The sequence below is a fragment of the Vombatus ursinus genome, unplaced genomic scaffold, assembly GCF_900497805.2.
Source record: "Vombatus ursinus unplaced genomic scaffold, bare-nosed wombat genome assembly UNPS02014825.1, whole genome shotgun sequence".
Classification (NCBI taxonomy): domain Eukaryota; kingdom Metazoa; phylum Chordata; class Mammalia; order Diprotodontia; family Vombatidae; genus Vombatus; species Vombatus ursinus.
Genome location: NW_020954603.1, coordinates 162,316 through 183,171, shown reverse-complemented (window position 1 = coordinate 183,171; position 20,856 = coordinate 162,316). Strand labels below are relative to the sequence as shown.

Here is a 20,856-nt window from a genome sequence, read left to right as displayed (position 1 = left end):
GGCTAGAGGAGGGATGGGGTGGAAATCTAGGTGTTTTAAAAGTAAAAGATATTAATAAAAATCTATTTTTAAAAAGGCAAATATTCTGACTAATATGGAAATAAGTTTTGCATGATTCCACATGTATAATTTATATCAAATTGCTAACCACCTCAGGGAGGGGGAAGGTGAGAGAGGGAGGGAGAAAATTTGGAACTCAGAATTTAAAAAATATGAATGTTAAAAATTATCTTTACATGTAATTGGGGAAAAAGTAAAATATTGTTTGAAAAAAAGCAAATGTTCACCCTTTTTTTTTTCTCATGGAACGAATGTGATATAAGAAGGCAAAAGAGACCAAAGTCATCTGACTAAATTGTCCATTTGCTTTGTGTTTCCCAGTAGCAGACCCCTGCTCAGAGGGTGAGGCTAATGTGAATTTTGCACAAGATTCAGATCCTATTGAGACAAGTCAGGTGTGGCTTGGATGAGAGATTTTGTTCCACTGCAAAATATGTTTGACTTGGTTTGCCGGTTCTATGAGAAGGACGTGAAGCGGGTTCAGTACAGAGTGGGAAGTCTGAAGTGATCTAATGGAAAATGTTGTTGGAATTGATGTGAGATAATGGCTAGAGATCCTACCTCAGCAGATACATTATGGTTCTGTGTCTGGTGCACTGGATCCCTCAGCGCTTCAGAGGTCAAAACAGACAATTTATACAAGTGATTCCCAAGGTGGTGGGAAAATAGTATCTGAAGATAAAAGCTGTTGGCAAGCTCTCTACCAACATCTTAAAAACAGTTTTTATCATCGCCTTTCCCAAAGTCACCCCACCTGGGCAAAGTTAACCCAGACTGCTCCAAGTCTGCACAACTTCCATGCTTCTAAGGCCTGGCTGCTGTTGTGGGAATATGGTGGCTTAACTCCTGTCTCTTCAGTTCTACCAGTATCTGATCCATAGTAGGGGGTTTGAATGTCAGTTGCATGAGGGTTTAGATGTCATGATTCTCTTCATCCACTCCCCTCTGTCCCTCAGATTGGAAGGCTGGAGGGAAGAGCAAAGCCTCCATGTAAAGAGGGCTCCCAGACCAGCTAACTCTTCATGTCCTACCAGTTGTATTCCTTGGACTGGATTCTGTCATGCCTCTAGCTGGCTACCTTCTCTCCCCCCGCCTCCCCTTTTTCCTTTTTTGTATTGTCTTGTTAGATTGTAAGGTCCTTGTGGACAGGAACTATCTTTTCTTTTTATTATTGTATCCCTAGTGCTTTGCATAGTACTTAAGCACATAGTAACACTTAATAAATATTTATTGACTGACAATCAATGGACAGTATTTATTAAGTGCCTCTTGTGAGCCAGGCACTGGAGATCACTGGAGATCAAAATACAAAAATGAGACAGTACCTGTCCTCAAAGAATTTACATTAGAGGAAGACACATAGGATCTATGAAAAACATTAATAGCGATAAGGAGTACTAACAGCTGGGGAAATTCCGAAAGGTCTCTTGAAGGAAGGGGTATTTGGGCTGAACCTCAAGTGACCAAGCAACAGAGTTGAGGAAGGAGAGAATTCGGGGAATGGGAGATGTCTCATGCTGAGTCATGGAAGTGGTTGATAGCTGTTTTGTGTGCAGAACAGCAAGCAATATTGTTTGGCCTCAAGGTAGAGTTCCTGATGGCAAGTAATATATAAGGCCTTTGAAATGATAGGCTAGAGCCAGATTGTTAGTCAAGTCAAGAAGTATTTATTAAGCATTTGCTGAAGTGGGGATACAGAGAAAGGCACAAATCCAGGTCCCTGACCTCTTGGAGCTCACAGGGGAGGCACTAGTTGGGCGGGGGTGGGGTGCACAGCTGGAAAGGCTTCTGTAGAGGGAGGGATTGGAGCTGAATCTTGAAGGAGGCCCGGGAAGCTGGGAGAGGAAAGGGAGGAGGGGTACATTGCAGGTATGGGACAGGTAATGCAAAGGCAAAGTAGTCAGAAGATGGTGTGTAAATAGAAGAAGAAAAATAGAAAGTAGCTAAATACAAGCTAGTTTAGGAGGGAGGGCACTAGCAGCTGGTGATGTGCCTTGCCCTATGGACGTGTACAGGTTGTTGTGAGGAAGGCTGGCCCCAAAGAACTCCTTAGAAATGTGAGCTGTTCTTTTTGCTCTGTTGTGGCTGCGCCTGGGGCTAGGGCCCAGTTCTCTTGCCTTGTGCCTCTTTGCCTGTCCCGGCACCTCATACTGCTTCTTTGTTTAAAGAACTGTTTTTCTGATCCAGTTGAAACATAAATCATTCACCCCTGGTTCCCCCTGTGCCTTCTCTCCACCTTGTTTGCCAATTGTCAGCATTTCACAAGAAAAGTTTTTGACACACATACAAGCAAACAGCTTCTTAGATGATTTTCAAAAAAGAACAGTGACTTTCAGAATGAAGAGGCCTTTTTCAAGCCCAGATATCGTCAGTAAATAGAGTCGGAAAACTACTGTCAGTGAGTTCTTTGTGTAGCAGTGTTTTCTTAAACTTATCCTTATAAGATCGGCCAAGGAGAGTGGCTCCTCTTTCAGTGGTCATGAGGCGTGTGACCACAAAATCACTGAGGCAGCGGAAAAGAATCCTACATGAATGACACATTGATAAAAACAAGTAAACATTTCATTATACCTTTTGTCCTTTAAAAAATTTGTATTGATGGCTCTTGTTTTTATGTCACCTTCATTTCCCATTCTATCATTCCCTGCTCCTTTACCCAGAACCCTCTTCAAGTCCCAACTAAAATCCTGCCTTCTACAGGAAAGCTTTCTCCATACCTCTTAATACTAGGACCTTCCTTCTGTTGATGATCTCCAAGTCATCCATCCTGTGTGTAACTTTTTTGTACAGAGTGGTTTGCAGCTTGTCTTCCCCATTAGACTATGAGCTCCTTGAGGGCAGGGACTGTCTTTTACCTTTCTTTGTATCCCTAGCACTTAGCACAGCTGGCACATAGTGCTTAATAAATGCTTATAATTTATAATCAACTTATAATCAATCAAGGAAGCATTTTTTAGATACCTATTATGTACCAGATGCTGTGCTAGGTGCTGCAGATACAAAGATGAAAATGAAATGGTTCCTGCCTTCAAAGTGCTTACTCTAATGGAGGACATACATTGTTATATACAAAAGGCATTTGCAAGTGTATAAAAACACAGCTAAAGAGGGCACAAGGTAACTTTGAAGGGGAGGAAGCTCACAGATGGGGGGACTGGGAAAGGCCTCCCTTCAGAAAGTTACTTGAGCTGAGTCTTGCAGGAAACCAGGGATTCCAAGAGTCAGAGGTGAGGAGAGAAAGCATGGCTGGTGTGGGGAATAGCCTGTACAAAGGCATGGAAACAGGAGGTGAGGTGATGTGTGTGAGGATCAAGCAGAAAGGAGGGTAGTATGTAAGAAGGCTAGAAAGGCAAGATTGTGAAGAGCTTTACGTGCCAGAGTTTCTATCTAGTGCTAGAGGTGGTAGGAATTTATGGAGTAGAGACCTTCACTTTCAGGTCTTCACTTCATATCTTCACTTCAGACCTTCACTTTTAGGAGGAAAATCACTTAGGTAGCTGCAGTGTATGGAGGATGTGCTGGAGTGAGGAGAGACTTGAGGCAGGCAGACAGACAGACGATCCCTCTTCCCATCTCCCCCCTCCCCCCCCAGCTACTGCAATAGTCCAGGTGTGCGATGATGGGGGCCTGCACCAGGGGGTGGCAGGGGCAGAGGAAAGAGATGTTATAAAAGGTAAACTTGGCAGGCCTCTTTAGCAACAGATTGGATAAGGGGGGTGAGAGAGAGGAGTTGCGTACAACACAGAGGTGACCAGCCTGGGTGACTGGGAGGGTGGTGGTATCATTAGCAATGATAAGGAAGAGTAGAAGAGATGAAGGGAGGGTTTGAGGGGAGACAATGAGTTCAATTTTGAATATGTTAGATTTAAGATGTCTGCTGGACATACGGTGTAAGATGTCCATAGGCAGTTGGAGATTTGAGACTGGAGATCAGCAAGAGGTTAGGGTTGGGTAAGAAGATTTGAGAATCATCAGCATAGGGATAATAATTGAATCCATGGGAATTGATGAAGTCACCAAGTAAAATAGTATAGAGGGGCCAGGACAGAGCTTTGTGGGATACTCATTGTTATTGGTTGTGACCTGGATGAAGATCCAGCAAAGGAGACTGAAATGAGCAGTCTGCTAGGTAGGAGGAGAACCAGGAGGGAGCAGTGTCCTAAGAATCTAGAAAGAAGAGAGAAGTGGGTGATCGACAGTGCCAAAGGTGGCAGTGAGCTCAAGAGAGATGAAGATTGATTTAGCAACTCAGAGCTCATCCCTCAACTTTGGAGGGAGCAGCGGCCTTTGACATGAGGAGGTCCGAAGCCAGACTGGAGAGATGAAAGAGGAGTGTGAGAGGAAGGAAAGTAGAGGCCCTATTGTAGACAACCTTCTCAAGGAGTTTAGCCACAAAAGGCAGAAGAGAAATGGTGTAGTAGCTAGCAGGGATCGATAAAGTGAGGATTTTTTGAGGACAGGGAGACATGGGCATGGTAATTACAGCTCCACATATCTAATCGGTTGTCACTTTTTGTTGACACAGCCACCAACCCTGTTCAGACCCCCATCTTTTCCTGCCTGGACCATTGCAATAAACTAATTGGTCTGTCTGTCTTGAGTCTCTCTTCACTCTAGTCCACCCTCCACTCAGCCACCAAAGTGATTTTCCTGAAGTGCGGGGTCACTCCTATGCTCAGTAAACTCCAGAGGCTCCCTATTGCCTCTGGGATCAAATAAAAAATACTCTAGTATTCAAAGCCTTTCATAACTTGGCTCTCTCCTATCTTTCCAGTCTTACACTGTATACTCCATACTCTGCCATGTACTTTGCTATCATAGGCCTTAGATGCTCAATTTCTCAGCTCTTTGCATTTTCTCTGGCTCTCCCTCATGGCTGGAGCTGTCTCCTCATCTCTGCCTCTGGGCCTCCCTGCCTTCCTTTAGGTCCAAGATAAAATCTCCCCTTCTACAGGAAGCCTTTCACAATCCCTTTAATTTTAGTACCTCCCTGCTGTTCAATGTATCCTAGTTATCTGGTACATAGTGTTTCTACATAGTTGTTTCCATGTTGACTGTCCCATTAGATTCTGAACTTCTTGAGATCAGGGATTGTCTTTTACTTCTCTTTGTATTCTAGTACTTAGCAAAGTGCCTGGCACAGAGTAGATGCTTAGTGTTTGTTGTTCACACTTAATAAGTGTGAAATTGGGCCAGTTAGGTGGACAATGGATAGAGCACCGGCCCTGAAGTCAAGAGAACCTGAGTTCAAATTCCCGGCCTCAGACCAAACACTTGACACTTACTAGCTGTGTGACCCTGGGCAAGTCACTTAACCCCAATTGCCTAAAAAAAAAAAAAAAGTGTGAAATTGAGAACCAGGCTGTGAACCTGCTATGAATATTTTGGCATATATGGTATAGATTTTGCTATCTATTTACTATCTATTGGACTTATTTTCTATCTTTGACTTCTTTGGAGGGTTATGCTCAGGAGTGAGGCTGTAAGATCAAAGGGTATGCATAGTTTAGTCACTTTTTATGCATAGTTCAAATTGGAATCCAGAACAATAGAACCACTTAACATTTTCACTAACAGTACTTCCCTGTGCTTGCTTCCCCACACCCATCCATCACAGCCTGTTCCCAGTGGTTGACATTTTTGTATTACAATTCTCTGAGCTTATCCAAAAATGGACTTAAAAAAATTTTTTTTTGGTGGTGGGGGAGAAGAATTCTTTACATTTGATTTCTTAACTTTTCATCATCTTTTACAACTTTTTTTGGGAGGGATCTTCTTTTTGGCAATTGGTGAGATGATTTCTTACTCTTTCCTTTTGCTATTATTGAGACTTCACTAATTCACAACAGACACTTATTTTCAGCAGTGGTTTGTGGGCTTAGGCCCCTTCAAAGTCTGTAGCAGCAGAGAAGACAAAATAAAAGTGTTTAGGCACAGCCTTGCTGTGGTCGATTTTCCTTCTTGCACATGAGTGTTGTGACCAAGCTAGATATGTACATAATATGGTCTTAGCAGAACTATGATGCCATATGGGAAGAGTCTATTCCTTAGCCCCTGCCCAGAATTTCTATCTGTGCATAGTCTAAAGTATAGAATGTAAATCTGGAAGGGACTTTAGAGGTGATTTCATACAATAGAGACAGCCTCTGAGAGGTAGAGAATTTCCCTAATCCTCACGGAGGAAGCCTGGCTGAGCCAGGACTCAAATCCCTGGGTCATTTCCAAATTCAGTATTCTTTCCAATATTCCATAGACACCATAAATTTTATAGATATTGTAATAAATATATATGAACATGATTATATAGTTCTTTGGGGCTAAAAAGCATTATGTCAGAGCCAAAGTTTGCATTCATTTTTTATTTTTTTGGGTTAGGCAGTGGGGTTAAGTGACTTGCCCAGAGTCACACAGCTAGTAAGTGTTATATGTCTGAGGCCGGATTTGAACTCAGGTCTTCCTGAATCCAGGGCCGGTGCTCTATCCATTGCGCCACTTAGCTGCCCTGTCATTTTTTATTCTGAACTCAACAGACACCAAAAGAGAACATTTTATATACCAAATACAGTGAAAAATATTAGATATGAAATTCTGAATCTATATTACTTACACCTTACTTTTTAGAAAAGGTTTATGATAAATTCAACCTGTCACTTTCAAAGCTGTTGTTCTTGTCTTTTTTCTTCTGAACTTTCTTCTGTGATCTGTGAATTTAAAAAATGCTTTAATTAATCCTTCCTTCTTTATTTTCTATTTTTTGGCAACCATACCAATATTCTCCTCTCTTTCACTTTCACTCTTCCCCTCTAAAGAAAAACAAAACTTCTGTAACTAATGAATATAATCAAGCAATGCAAGACCACACATTGGCCAAATCAAGAAATGTCTGCCTTATTCTGTACTTTAGGCCATTGCCTCTTTGTCAGTATTTGGGTAACATGCTTGCTTCGTCAAGGGTCTCAAGTCTTTCCAAGTTGTTTACAATTTTGTCTTTATGTAACTCATTCTGCTTGCTTCTCTCTTTTGCTGTTTTTGTTATTGTTGGTATTCATTCAGTTGTATCTGACATGACCCCATGAACCATAGCACCCCAGGCCCTTCTATCCTCTACTATCTCTCGAGGTCTGTCCAAGTTCATGTTCATTGTTTCCATGACACTATCTAGCCATCTCATCCTCTGCCACCCTCTTTTCCTTTTGACTTCAATCTTTTCCAACATCAAGGTCTTTTTTCCAATGAGTCCCATCTTCTCGTTATGTGGCTGAAGTATTTAAAACTGCAGCTTCAGTATTTGACCTCCCAGTGAATATCCTGAATTAACTTCTCCAAGTATTGACTGATTTGATCTCCTCGCTGTTCGAGGGGCTCTCAAAAGCCTCTCCAGTACCACAGTTCGAAAGCATTGACTCTGTGGTGCTCGACTTTCCTTACAATCCAACTCTCACGTGTACTCCTGGAAAAACCGTAGTTTGGACTACGTAGACCTTTGTTGGTAAGGTGATATCTCTGCTTTTTAGTATGTTGTCCAGATTTGCTATAGCTTTCTTTCCAAGGAGGAAGCATCTTTTAATTTCATACCTCCAGTTGCTGTCTGCAGTGGTCTTTGAGCCCAAGAATATAAAATCTGACACTGCTTCCACTTCTTCTCTCTTAATTTGCCACAAAGTGATGGAACCAGTTACCAAGAACTTAGTTTTTTTAATGGTAAATTTCAAGCTAGCTTTTACACTCTCCTCTTTCACCCTCATCAAGGCTTCTTAAGTCTTCTTTATTTTCTGTCATCAGAGTGGTATCATCTGCATATCTGAGATTGTTGATATTTCTCTCGGCAACCTTGATTCCATCTTTTGATTCATCCAGCCTGGTATTTTGCATGATATACTCTGCATATAAGTTAAATAGTATACAGCTTTGTCATATTCCTTTTCTGATCTTAAAGCAATTAGTTGTTCCATGTTCAGTTCTAACTGTTGCTTCTTGGTGCTCACACAGGTTCCTCAGGAAACAAGTAATATGATCTGGCACTTCCATTTCTCTCTCTCTCTCTCTCTCTCTTTTTATTTTTTTGAGGTGGTTGGGGTTAAGTGGCTTGCCCAGGGTCACACAGCTAGTGTCAAGTGTCTGAGGTCAGATATGGACTCAGGTCCTCCTGACTCCAGAGCCAGGGCTCTATCCACTGAGCCACCTAGCTGTTCCCTGGTACTTCCATCTCTTTGAGGACTTCCTACATTTTGTTGTGATCCACTGAGTCAAAGGCTTTAGTGTACTTAATGAAGCAGAAGTAGATGTTCTTCTAGAACTCCCTTGTTTTCTCCATAATCCAGTATATGTTGGCAATTTGGTCTCTAGTTTCTGTTTCTTTGAAAACCAGCCTGTTCTGGTAATTCTTGGTTCACATATTGCTGAAGCCTTGTAGAGTCTTTTTATTTTATTTCATTTTTTTTTAGCCAGTTGGGGTTAAGTGACTTGTTCAGGGTCACACAACTAGTAAGTGTCAAGTGTTTGATCTGAGGCCAGATTTGAACTCAAGTTCTCCTGACTCCAGGGCCTGTGCTATATCCACTGTGCCACCTAGCTGCCCCCAGCAATCTCTTAAAAGCTGTGTCTGAGGATCTTTTCTCAGGCCCCATCCTTCTTGACCTCTTTGGAATGTTTTTTGTTGCTGCCTCCTGTACATAGTTCTTTAGGCACTCTGTCTACCAGATCTAAATCTTCATTGCTTCCACTTCATATTCATGAGGATCTCCTTTTGTCAGAACTCTCCACTATGATCTGAGTGTCCTGGGTAATCCTGTATGGCATAGTTCATAGTTTCCTTGAGCTATGCAAGCCCCTCCTCCACGACAAGGCATTGATCCAGGAGGGGCACTTCTCTCTACATCAGTTCATTGAAATCTTCCCAAGTTTCTCTGAAACCATCCTCTTCATCATTTCTTACAGAGTGGTAATATTCCATTACTTTAAATCCCATGATTTGTTCAGCCATTCTCCACTTCTTTGTCACCATAGAAAGAGGTGTTATAAATATTTTTATAAATCTTTGGGATATACATAAATTTTTTTTGGTATCTTTTTCCTCCTTTTGTTTTTTCTTTTTTTTTTCTTCTATAAAGTATTGCAAAAGGGATTTTGAGGATGTGGGCTTAGTGCTTTTGTGGTTTATTGTCTTATAGAAGAAAATTTTACTAGTGTTCAATAAATGCCTTATAAGACTCTTAAGCATTTTTTTTTTGGTCAGAATACGACAAACACAATTAGAATAGGTGCCATTTCTATGGCACTTTATAGTTATAAAGAGCTTTACATAGAGTTTTCATTTTATACTCAGAAAGGCCCTGAGAAGGTAGCTTTTCTCCATTTCATAGATGATGTGAAATTGGAGTTGACAGAACTTGTAACAAGATTGATCAATGACCTGCCATCATCTCACCAGCTCCAAAACCAAGCTCATTGTCTTTTTCCTTAAACCTGGAGTTCTTTCACCATTTGTGACACCAATATTCATCCAGCCTCCCATGTTTATAGCCTTCTCTCTTTCTCACCTCCCATAGCCAAGCTGTTAATAATTCCTATTGATTCTACCCCAGTTGTATCTCTCAGAACTGTCTTATTCTCTATATTTCCCCTAGGACAGGTTTTCATCACTGCCTCCCAGGCTATCCCAGTTACTTCCATTCCATACCCAGTATGTCCTCATTACTATGCTAGGTTATTAGAATAGCCTCCTAAATGAATCTCTCCCCATGTACCCACCCTTCAGATCATTGCCAGGATAATATTTCTCTTGTATAAATTTAGATGTACATCTTCTCAGAAGTTTTTAGTGGCACCTATTATCCTACTAGGTGTAAAGTTTATTGTTACTTGTTTTTAATTCAGTGCCCTCTATAATCTGGTACTACCTTATCTTTCCAGCCTTATTGAATACTAATGATAGTTAACATTTGTATAGCACTTTAATGTTGGTAAAAATACTTTGCCTATATTATCTCATTTGATCCTCACAACAACCCTGAGAAATAGGTACTAGTATTATCCCCCTTTTAAAGAAGAGGAAACCGAGGCTGAGATTCATTACATGACTTGCCCAGGGTCATACAACTAGTAAGTGTCTGAGGCAGGATTCAGACTCAGGTCCTTCTGACCCCACATCCAGAATTCCATCCACTCCACTCCACTCTTCTCTGATTATTTAGTCCTCTTCTCTCAACTGTGACTAGGACTTTTTGTACATGGAGTTAAATCCTGCAAATCATTCTAGGGCAAGCAGCACTAAAAACTCTGTTAGTGTTGGAGAGGGGGTGGGAATGTCAGAGATACCAGAGTACCATGAGGAGGCTTCTGGGTAGGCTGCATGGTTCCCCTCCTTCCCTTATGGGGCCATTTGATAGCTTCCTTTTTATCGTAATTATTCTTGGTAACTAGGTGCTAAGGTCAGTTGTTTCTTCACACTTGGCATTCAATCAACCTAATTACTGACAGTGGGGGCATACAATAACGGGAACTCTTATAGCAAACATACTTTTGGGGAGGGGGCTGAAAGAGGCCTTGAAGCTACCCCCTCCCCCCAAATGCTCAAAGTATCATGTTAGAGCTGGAAGGAGGCCCTCAAAGGGGGAAATGACATGTCCTACCTAGATCATTGAGGAAGGTGGATTCAGCTGTTACTGAAATTGATGCTGGGCCAAGGCAGAGTCAAATGAAACCCAAATGTCAGAGACTCACATAGTGTTTGAGCTAAAAGTGACCTGAAAGTAGGTATTCTTAACCTGGGAAGTCAACATTAAAAAACAACAACACATTTTGATAACTTTGTGTCAGTGTAACTGGTTTCCTTTTCAGTCTTATGTATTTTATTTTATACATTTAACATTATGGGTTACATAGGTTTCACCAGATTGCAAAAGGGATCTGTGATTATTTCTTAGAGACATTTCTTTGTCCAACTCCATTTTTAATAGCACTTTAAGATTTTTAATTTTATTGATCTCTTCTGTTTTTATGTCACATGATTTCTGACTATACCTGCTCTTTGTCCCCTTCTCCCCCACCCCAGCAAGTCATCTTTTATTAAAAATAATAAAAAAAGGAGTTTAGTAAACTAGTTAATACATTAACTAAGTCCTATCAAATTGCACATACAATATTCTACAGCCACAGTGTTCTCACTGTTATCAAGAAGGGAGATGTATTTTTTCAGTTCTTCTCCAGGGATAGATATGGTCATTTTAATTCTACAGGGTTCACTTTTGTTCTTACCATTTACATTATTATAATTGTGTAGATTGTTTTCCTGGTTCTGTTTGCTTTGTTCTGCATCAGTTAACATAAGTCTTCTGTGGCTTCTCTGAATTCTTCATTGTTGTTATTTCTTATAACCTGTCAACCCTGAGAACAAATGACCAAAGTGTTACAGAGGTCATGCAACCACTGATAACTCTGAAAGAACCAGAGAGCTCACACAGGTTCTCAAAACCACAGTTAACTCTAAAAACAAAACAAAACAAAACACAACCAAACCAAAGAGCTAACAATGGTCTTAAGCAAAAAGTTTTCTTTATTCCATTGGAGGAGGGAAACTAGATGTGTGTTGGGGCCCTCTATAGTAGGAGACCCACTTTAGTGTGGGCAGATCTCAAAACTTATAGCAGTGGCTACACAGTGAGCTGTAGTCCTGACAGTGACGGGTAACAACAACGAGATCAGTTTGATTCCTAACAGAACTTCATGATCAGAACACAAGTATTGCAGATCCAAGCTCAGGGACCACCTGCTGCTGGTGTGAAATAATTCTTGGCTTTTGCTGTAGCTGAGATCATCCAGAGGGTGAGTGCAAAGGATTGTTGTTATGTCAAGCTCAAGGCATAAGGTCTTGCTGTATCTTAGCTCTGGAAAACAGAGTGTCTCTTAATATTAAAAAGAGAGGGGTGGTTTTGGTATGGGGATCCTGACAAGCCCAATAATGTTCTATTACGTTCATGTACCACAACTTGTTGAGCTAATCATCACTTGATGGGTGTCTACTTTATTTCCATTTCTTTGCTACTGTGAAAGCTCTGCTACTAATATTTTGGTATATATGCATCTCCCCTTCATTAAAAAAAATGTTTTGAGGTTTCTTGATACCTTTTGTTTTTACTTCACAGTCATTTCCAAGTATACCCCTTCCCTACTCTCCACAGAGAACCTTCTTTTATAACAAAGAAGGAAAAAAAGTTATCAACAGACCAATTGAACCAATCCAACAATATATGCCACATTCTACACCCATTATCCCCCACCTCTCCAACAAAAAGAGAGAGGTAAATTTCCTCATTTCTTCTGACTCCAGGTTTGGCCACCGTAGTTCCATTTAATTTTACTGTTCTTTTAGTTTACATTGTTATAGTCATTGTGGATATTGCTTTTCTCATTTTCTTCATTTTACGGAAAAGGAAACAGAGGCTTAGAGTTAATGTCTTCCCAGTTTTTTCTCTACTTCTCTTACTTGCTTCTCAAAATCCCTTTTGAGCTCTTCCATGGCCTGGGACTGATTCATATTTTTCTTGGAGGCGTTGGATGTAGGAGCTTTGACTTTGTTGTCTTCTTCTGGTTCTATGTTTTGATCTTCTTTGTCACCAGAGAAAGATTCTATGATCTGACTTTTTTTTTCTGTTTGCTCATATTCCCAGCCAATCACTTAAGTTTTAAACTCTTTGTTAAGGTGGGGGTCTGCTTCCAGTGTGGAGAATGTACTGTCCTAAGCTTTGGGGGTTTTGTGCATCTGTTTTCAGAGATACTTCTAGGGACCTATAAATTTTCAGTTCTTCGAAGGTGGTATGATCAAGGGCGAGGTGTTTACTCCTTTCCTGGCCTGTACTCTGGTCTATGAGTGACCACAAGCACTCTTTTCTGCCTTGGAACTGTGAGGAGGATTCCCTCTCCACCTCTACTACAAGCTCCACCATGCCAGCACACCTCCTGGCCCCAGGACTGCCACCCAGAACTGTGACCTAGATTCAAGCAAGGGCAAAGCAAGAGAATCCTGCCTCAGCACCAGCAAAGAGATCCCTGCAATCCCCCTCTGATCAGCCACTTGATTCCCATTCTGTCTGTGAGCCTAGAGCTCCAGAAGCAGCTGCCGCCCCGGGGCCGTGCTGGGACTGGGGCTGCAACCGAGCTTCTCTCTCACCACGGTCACAGACCTTTCCTACTGACCTTCTAAGTTGTCTTTGGCGTTTGTTGGTTAAGAAGTCTGGAAACCACCATAGCTGCCTGTGATTCAGTTCTCTGAGGCCTGCTCCAGGTTTGCTGAGGCCTGGTCTTTGCCTGCGCATCCACACTGACCTGTGTTCCTCTCCCAGCCTGGTGCAATAGACCTTTCCAATCAACCATCCAGGTTGTCTTGGGCTGGAAATTTGTTTCACTCTGTCTTTTTGTGGGTTCTGCTGCTCTGGCATTTGTTTAGAGCCATTTTTTCACAGGTATTTGGAGGGTTTTGGGGGAGAGCTCAAGCAAATCACTGCTTTCACTCCTCCATCTTCTAGAATTAGTGTCATATCACTTCCTGGAATACAGTTTTCCTGACTTCTAGTTCAGTCTTTTCAGTTGACTTGTTGAAATTTGGCCTTCTTTAGGTGTACAAGACTACCAGCACCTCAGAGCATTTGTCCCTGGGAGGGTGATCCTCCAATCCTTCCAAATGCATATGCTTTTCCCCAATAAACAGCCTTATCCTCTCCTTTCCACAACCAGGACAAATTTAAGAAGCTGGGAGGCCAAAAGGTTCAAGGGGAATAATGGTTTTGGAGTTGGGAGACTTGGCTTTCTTTCCCTCCCAGCTGCCTTGCCCTGCTTGAACTGTTCCCATTCCTCATCATCTTTTCCCTGGGGAAGACCCTGCTGAGGTGGTAGAGACCTCACAGGGCCCAGCCCCTGTCCTCTACAAGGCTCAAGATCCTTGAAGTAGGCTCTGACATTCCTTACTGATTGGTCCACATTGTTTTGAATATGCTCATGATGCCCCCACAGTGGATCATAGCCAACCTCAGTTAGGTCAGAGAATCTCCAAGGAACACAATGGTACAATCATTCTTCCCTTGTGGGCTCCCATCTCCACTCTCACCACTGCCCACCACCAGATTCTGCTCCTCTCCTGCCTCTTTAGAAGACTATAATAAGGAGGAACAGCCCTTTAAGTCCATGACCCACAGGCAATTTTCCTGCCTTCAGGCAAAATTGCAGCCTGGTTATGGCTCTGCTTCAGCCAGACTGGATCCTTTTTGTCCCCTGGATATACCCTAGACTTTTCTGTCTCTGCCTTCAATGTCCTCCTGTGCTATGAAGATTGGGGGAAAAAATGCTTTTCTCCTTAGCCTTGATGTGGTACTTTGTTCTGCACCTCTCTTATGAATTGATCATGTAAGATTGTCTGTTATTTCTATTTTTTATATGTTTTTGCTTTTACATACCTTAAGCTCCAAAAGGGAAAGAAGTGGGTCTTTCTAAACTTTGTGTCACAATTGATGTTTAAAAAATTGTATATTTAATTGAACACTGTGGAAGGGATTGACACTTTAGGCCAAACTTGGACCATGTGGCCAAGAGTCTAGTGTTTGTGCCTGCCTCAGGTCATCCAGCCACTAAGGGCTGAGGCTGGAACTTGAGCCCAGCCTTCCAACTCCAGGTCACTGTTGTCCCAGGGCCTCTCTGGGTGGACTTCTTGCTAGCATTGGCTCAAGGCAGTATGAGGTCAGGTCTGAGTTGGCTTGCAAGAGGGACTTTGGGTTTTGCTCAACACTAGAGTATAGAAAAGATCTAATCTCTTTACACTATAACAATATTTTCCTGGTATTTCAACAAAAAATTAGAATGTTTTTAGAATAAAAAATAATGTGTTTGGATTTTTCTCAGCATTTATACTAAGTTTTGAATTTTTGTTAGCATTTCTAATAAAAAAAACTTCCTGTCATTTAAAAAAAATCTAGATTGGAATTAGCTGTGACCTTTGATTTCACCTTTTATCTTCTTGCTTAACTGACCTGTAGGTGCGCCACAGAGTGTCTGACCAGGTGATGGCTCTGAAGATGAACATTTTAAGCAGTAACCGGGCAAACATGCTGAAGGAAGTCCAGCTCATGAACAGACTCTCTCACCCAAACATCCTGAGGTCAGTCATCACCTTCTCTTTTTCCTGGGATCAGGGAGAAGAATATGAGCACTTTCTGACGATTCCTGCAATTGATTTCAGATGGAAAGCCTGAAAGAATCCTTTGGCCTTTGAACTTGCTTTGTCATCTTGCTTCCTCCTACCCCTCTGAGGTTTGCACTTACTCACCATGCAGGCTCTAGTTTCATTGTTCTCTTGATAATTAATTATTTTTAATGCTCTTGGGCTTCCTGTTACTTCACCACATCAGCAGAGTCCCATTACTAGACAAATTGTCTTTCCTGAGACTTTATTCCTTATAGAATTTCTTAATTTGCTTAGTTACCTTATGAGAAGCTTTAATTGAATTTCTTGAGTAAAATTGAAAGTAGAATTACAGCCCCATTAGATTGTCTTCGTTAGTATACAGAAGCCTCTGAAGGAAGAGGCTTAATGAGGTACCTAGGTGACCCAGTAGATAGAGCTCTTGTGGCTTGCAGTCAGAAAGACCTGAGTTCAAATCTTTCCTCAGACACTAGCTTTGTGACCCTGAGCAAGTTATTTCACTTCGATCGGTCTCACTTTCCCTATCTGTAAAGTAAGGCCAATAATAGTCCCTATCTCACAAGGTTATTATGAAGATCAAATGGAAGATGTGTTGAGCACTTTATAAGCCTTAAAGTGCTACGTAAATCCTAGCTGTTCTTTTTGTGATTATTAGTTGGACCCTTCAGAGGAGTCTTGCCTTATAGCCAATGAGGTACAATTGCTATTACCTCTCTTCCCTGTTACCCTAACCTGATACCTCCTGCCCTTTCCTGTGGAAGAAAGAATGTATCACAAAGTCACTGGATGTCAGAGTTGGAAGGAACCAGGGACCCCACCGAATCAAACCCACATTTGAAAAGTGACCCCTTCTGGAATATCCCCAACCAAGGCCTAGGATCCTGGCTGGTTATCCAGCCTTTCCTCGAAGGCCTGCGGTGAAGGGGAAGCCATTGCCTTCCATGCTAGCCCAGCTCTTTCCCTCGTCATTAGGAATTCCTGACATCAAGTTTAGATTTTCCTTTTTGAAGCTTCCCTCTTTACTCCTAGGGCTGCCTTCTGGGGACAGGCAGACCAACTCTGATCTGTCTTCTTGACATATCTGAGAACTCGCTGTGTCTTTAGGCCACAGTGCCCCAATTCCTTCATTTGCTCCTTTATGGCATGAACTCCAGATGTTTCCAGATGCTTCCCCATCCTGTGGCCCTCTTCTGGATGCCTTCTAGATGATCATTGTCCCTAGAGCTGAATGCAATCCTTTCCACGTGCAGCCTCAGATTTCATTCGTTTTTTGGACTCTACCGCCACTCTGGATTCTTATTTGGTGTGCAGTTCACTGAGAAGCACAAGTCATATTCAGACAAACTGTTCTCTAACCACGCTTCTCTAGTGTAGCACTTAAGAAGAAGTTGATTTTTTGAACCCTAGTAAGATTTGAAATTTAGTAGAGATAAATGTAGTCTTATCAGATTCAGTTGAGTCTTTTAGCCTTTCAGGGTCATTTTGGATCCTGACCGTGTTTCCCAGGTCAGCTTAGCTCTCCCTTCCAGCCTGATGCTTTCTGCACATCTGATAAGCATTCCACCTGTGCCTTTATCTAAGTACGTAGTAAAAGTGTCAAGAAAGCATTCCTGGGACCCTTACTGAGAATGTGTGCCATGCTGACCTTGAATCATTAGTCCTATCCTATGGATCGCTCCATTCAGCTAATTCTGAATCTGTCTCATGTTCACCCAGTGAGCAAACATGCTTAGCAAACCTTAATGTGCTCTCCGTCATTGTTCTCTGGACTAGTCCTCACCATCTTTCACTCAAACGCGTTTAGTGAGGGTGTGTCTGCTGTATGTGAGATCCTGTGCTACTACCTGGGGACCTGGAGACAAGAGAAATGACCCCTGCTCTCAGACAGTTTTCTTTCTAATCAGGGGGACGATGTGTATCACACTGATCCTCATCCTTTTTGTTTTTTTTTTTTCACTTTTTGCTTATGATGTTATATCCTTTGCTGTGAGACATTGAAACACAACAAACATTAAGGTGGGTAGCCAGGCCGTGTAGTGGATCGAGCATTGGATTTGGAATGAGAAAAACCCAAGTCTGATTCCTGACTTAGACATTGGCCTGGTCACTTTACCTCTTCACCACTAACCTTACTTTCCTCAGCTGCAAAATGGGGTAACAATAGCCCCTCTATCTCAGGCTTGTCATGACGATCCAAGCACTATCTCAGTTTTAGTTTAGTTTTTAGTTCAATAACTTTAATAACATTATTATGGCAGTAAAGTAGAGTTCCTGGGCAGTCGGGTCTCTAGTCTCATTCTCTAGTCTTGGGATTTCTCTGACTCTCCTTCCTTCCCCCCAGGTCACCTCCTCTCCTGTCCTGACTCGGGGCCCCAGGACCCCTAGCAGAGAAGATGGCTTTGTCCCTCTGCACACAGAACTGTTGTTGTGACCTCCCTGTTAAAGAGCAGGCAGCAAACTGCTGCTGGCAGCAGGGCTTAGGGGCCTTGCTGTGGGCCATCTTGCTGTGTGTGGAGGAGTTTTGTGGCACATGAGAACCACTGATGTGAGTAGGCACCGAACAAGTTAAAACAAGCACGTGGGAGGGCAAGGGTGCTAGCCACTGGGGGGAGGAGGAGGGATAGTTAGGAAGAATGTCTTAGAGAAGGCAGCATTTCTGCCGAGTTTGGAAGAAAGTCAGACTTCTGAAAAGACAAGCAGGACAGCCTTGGTTTATTAAATGCTTTGCTCACGTACAGGTGAATGATTTCTCTAGCACTCCCTTGATCTAGTAACCCTGTTAGAAATGAGATGAGGTCTTAGATCTAATGAATTGATATGATAAATAAGAAAGCATTTGGGGAAAGCTTGAAATGCGTCGTGATCATAAATTTTATTAGCAGCAACAATGCCGAGGAAGCTCGTTTTTCATTGATGGGCAAGTTCCTTCCAGCGATACTCAGATTTTGGTTCATCTCTGCCTGCCTATCCTGGGCAGCCCTGGAGTCTGATTGTGGGTCCAGCCAGTGAATGCCAGGGTCCATTTTCTTGACATCTGGAGGATCCTGGAGGAGCCTGCTGGCCCACCATCAGTCAGTCATCCCTCAGGATCACCTAGGTCCAGCCTGTCTTCTTTTTCACTGAGATATTTCTGTGATGTCATCTTTTCCTCTGGTTCTTCTTTCTTATTCCCTGTTTACCACATGTTGCCACTTGCTCATGTTTACTGTGCTCCTTTCCATTGCCCTTTGCGTGATATTCACTTTCCTCCTCATCGCTATTACTCTCATTTTCTTTGTCTGAGCTCAGAATAGGAAGAGCAGCTGTCTTAAGTCTGGTTACATTTGAGATCATTGGTACCCAGAAATTGGACCCTGTTGTCCTCTTGGGATTTTCTGGCCTTTAATAGTCTTCCTTATAATCCAGTGGAGCAGGATGAAGTCAGTGGGTGTTTGTTGTTGTTGGGTTTTTTTTTTCGGTAAGGCAGTTGGGGTTAAGGGACTTGCCCAGAGTCACACAGCTAGTGAGTGTTATGTGTCGCCACCTAACTGCCCCTTTGTTGTTGTTTTTATAGAATCATTTGAAACCCAGAGGTCACAGCCACCATTAATTTTGGGCAATGGATATTTATTGGGCTGAGTGTTGTGCTAGGTGATGGGCGGGGTATATAGAGATATATGAATAAATAAATTCAATAATCATTTCCCCTTCCTTTTCTGTGGCCCCCCCCCCCCCAAAAAGGTGACTAGCATTCTGCTAGACATTGGAGGTATTGATGTTGGCCTTATGTTGGTCAGTTTATCAACAGTGGGTGTGTGTCCAGATCGGTGATTTCATCAGCATGAGAGATTCCTGGCATCGATGCATGTTGAAAATTTGTCTGTTACTTATCTTTTTAAACTCTTAAAAGCCCTAGCCAGCCCTCCAAGTGCCGTGATCATGGTCATTTAGTTAGCATGAAGGAAGGCGGGAATGATGGAATAGAAAAGCATTTATTTAGTGCTTACTGTCAGACACTATGCTGAGCACTAAAACAGACCTCAGGGATACTGGAGGAGCCTGCCGGCCCACCTCAAGGAACCTCACATTCCAGTAAGGAGAGACAAGCCATGGGGGAGGTTTCAGTGGCAAGTCAGATGGAGAAATCCCACAGTACTTAGTGTTGTAGCATGTAGTAATTAATAGTCATGAATAAAACTGTAAGGGTTCCTGAAGCTGCATCACTGAACAGTGCCGAGGACTTTGGCAGTGAAGACTCTCTTTTCTGGTCCTTGGAAGCTGTGGCTACTCAAAAGTCTAGGCTGCAGCCCCTGCAGGAGCTATTGCCAGGCCCCATTGCTCCCCAGGTTTGCTTCCTTGGAGGATGACTGCAGGGCCAGGGCCTGGGGCCTGGTGGAGGTGGGGATGGCAGGCCCCTTCTCCACAAGGGTTACTCCCCTGAATAAGGACTTTGGGGGTGGGATCAATATTAGAGGTAGGCCTTGAACTTTTTTACTTAAAGGCTGTCCCTCTCTCTAGGTTGGCAGCTAGGTAGCACAGTGGATAGAGAACTAGAGTTGGAATGAAGAAGTCACGAGTTCAAATCCTGCCTCTGACACTCAATAGCTGTGTGACCTTGGGCAGATCACTTAACTTCTCTCAGCCTTAGTTTCCTTATCTGTAAGTTGGGGTAATAAATAGTACCTACTTCCCTGAGTTGTTGTGAGGAGCCAGTGAGATAAACATATGTAAAGCACTTAAGGCAATTGAGGTTAAGTGACTTACCCAGGGTTGCACAGCTAGTAAGTGTCAGGTGTTTGGTCTGAGGCTGGATTTGAACTCAGGTCCTTCTGATTCAGGGCCAGTGCTCTATCCACTGTGCCACCTAGCTGCCCCACTTTGCAAATCTTTTAAAGCACTATATAAATGCTAGTGATTATAAGCTATTATCTACCGTGCCCTGCTACCTTTGTATTATACATAGATAAATTTGCAATAACTATGTAATAACTGTAAGGCAGATAGAATATGATAAGACCAGAGGTATGCAGTGTTACTTGAGATCTGAGGAAGAGGAGGTAGCTTCTGACTGGGGTAGGGGGAAATCTGAAAGGCTTACTGGAGGGAGGTAAATGTTTAAGTCAGTGTGGAAGGATGAGTGGGCTGTAGGCAGAGATTAGAGGACCAGGTAGGGGTGGGAGGGAGTTCCAGGAATGGGCACTAGTGTGAGGTGGAAAGCATTGGACAGGTGTGGTGAAGAAACTGTCCTCTGAATGGAGGCTTGTTTAGTTGAACCCGTGTAAACAACCCTGATATCAACTAGATCAAGGGTGGAGAACCTGTATCCTTGAGGCCACATATGATCTTCTAGGTCCGTGGGTACGGCCTGTGACTGAGTCTAAGTTTTACAGAACAAATCCTTTTATTAAGAGGATTTGTTCTGTGAAGTTTGGATTCAGTCACAGGGCTGCACTTGAGGACCTCGAGGACCACATGTGGCCTCAAGGTCGCAGATTCCCCCCCCCCCACCCCGAAATAGATCATGAAATTAGAGAAGTACCAAATACTTTAACAGTGAAGAGGCATGAGAAATTGCTTTCAGCAGGAGGTGTCATGGAGGATCTGGGCAGGCTGCAGACTCATCTCTG

The 20,856-nt window shown here is 42.6% G+C and overlaps 1 protein-coding gene across 1 annotated transcript in view; it reads left to right on the top strand.

Moving 5' to 3' along the window:
• TESK2 (testis associated actin remodelling kinase 2) overlaps positions 1-20,856 on the top strand; it is a 149,525-nt gene that overhangs the window by 36,621 nt on the left and 92,048 nt on the right. The window contains exon 3 of the mRNA XM_027837977.1: positions 15,084-15,205. Coding sequence (XP_027693778.1) covers positions 15,084-15,205 — 122 coding nt within the window. The remainder of the gene's footprint in view (positions 1-15,083; positions 15,206-20,856) is intronic.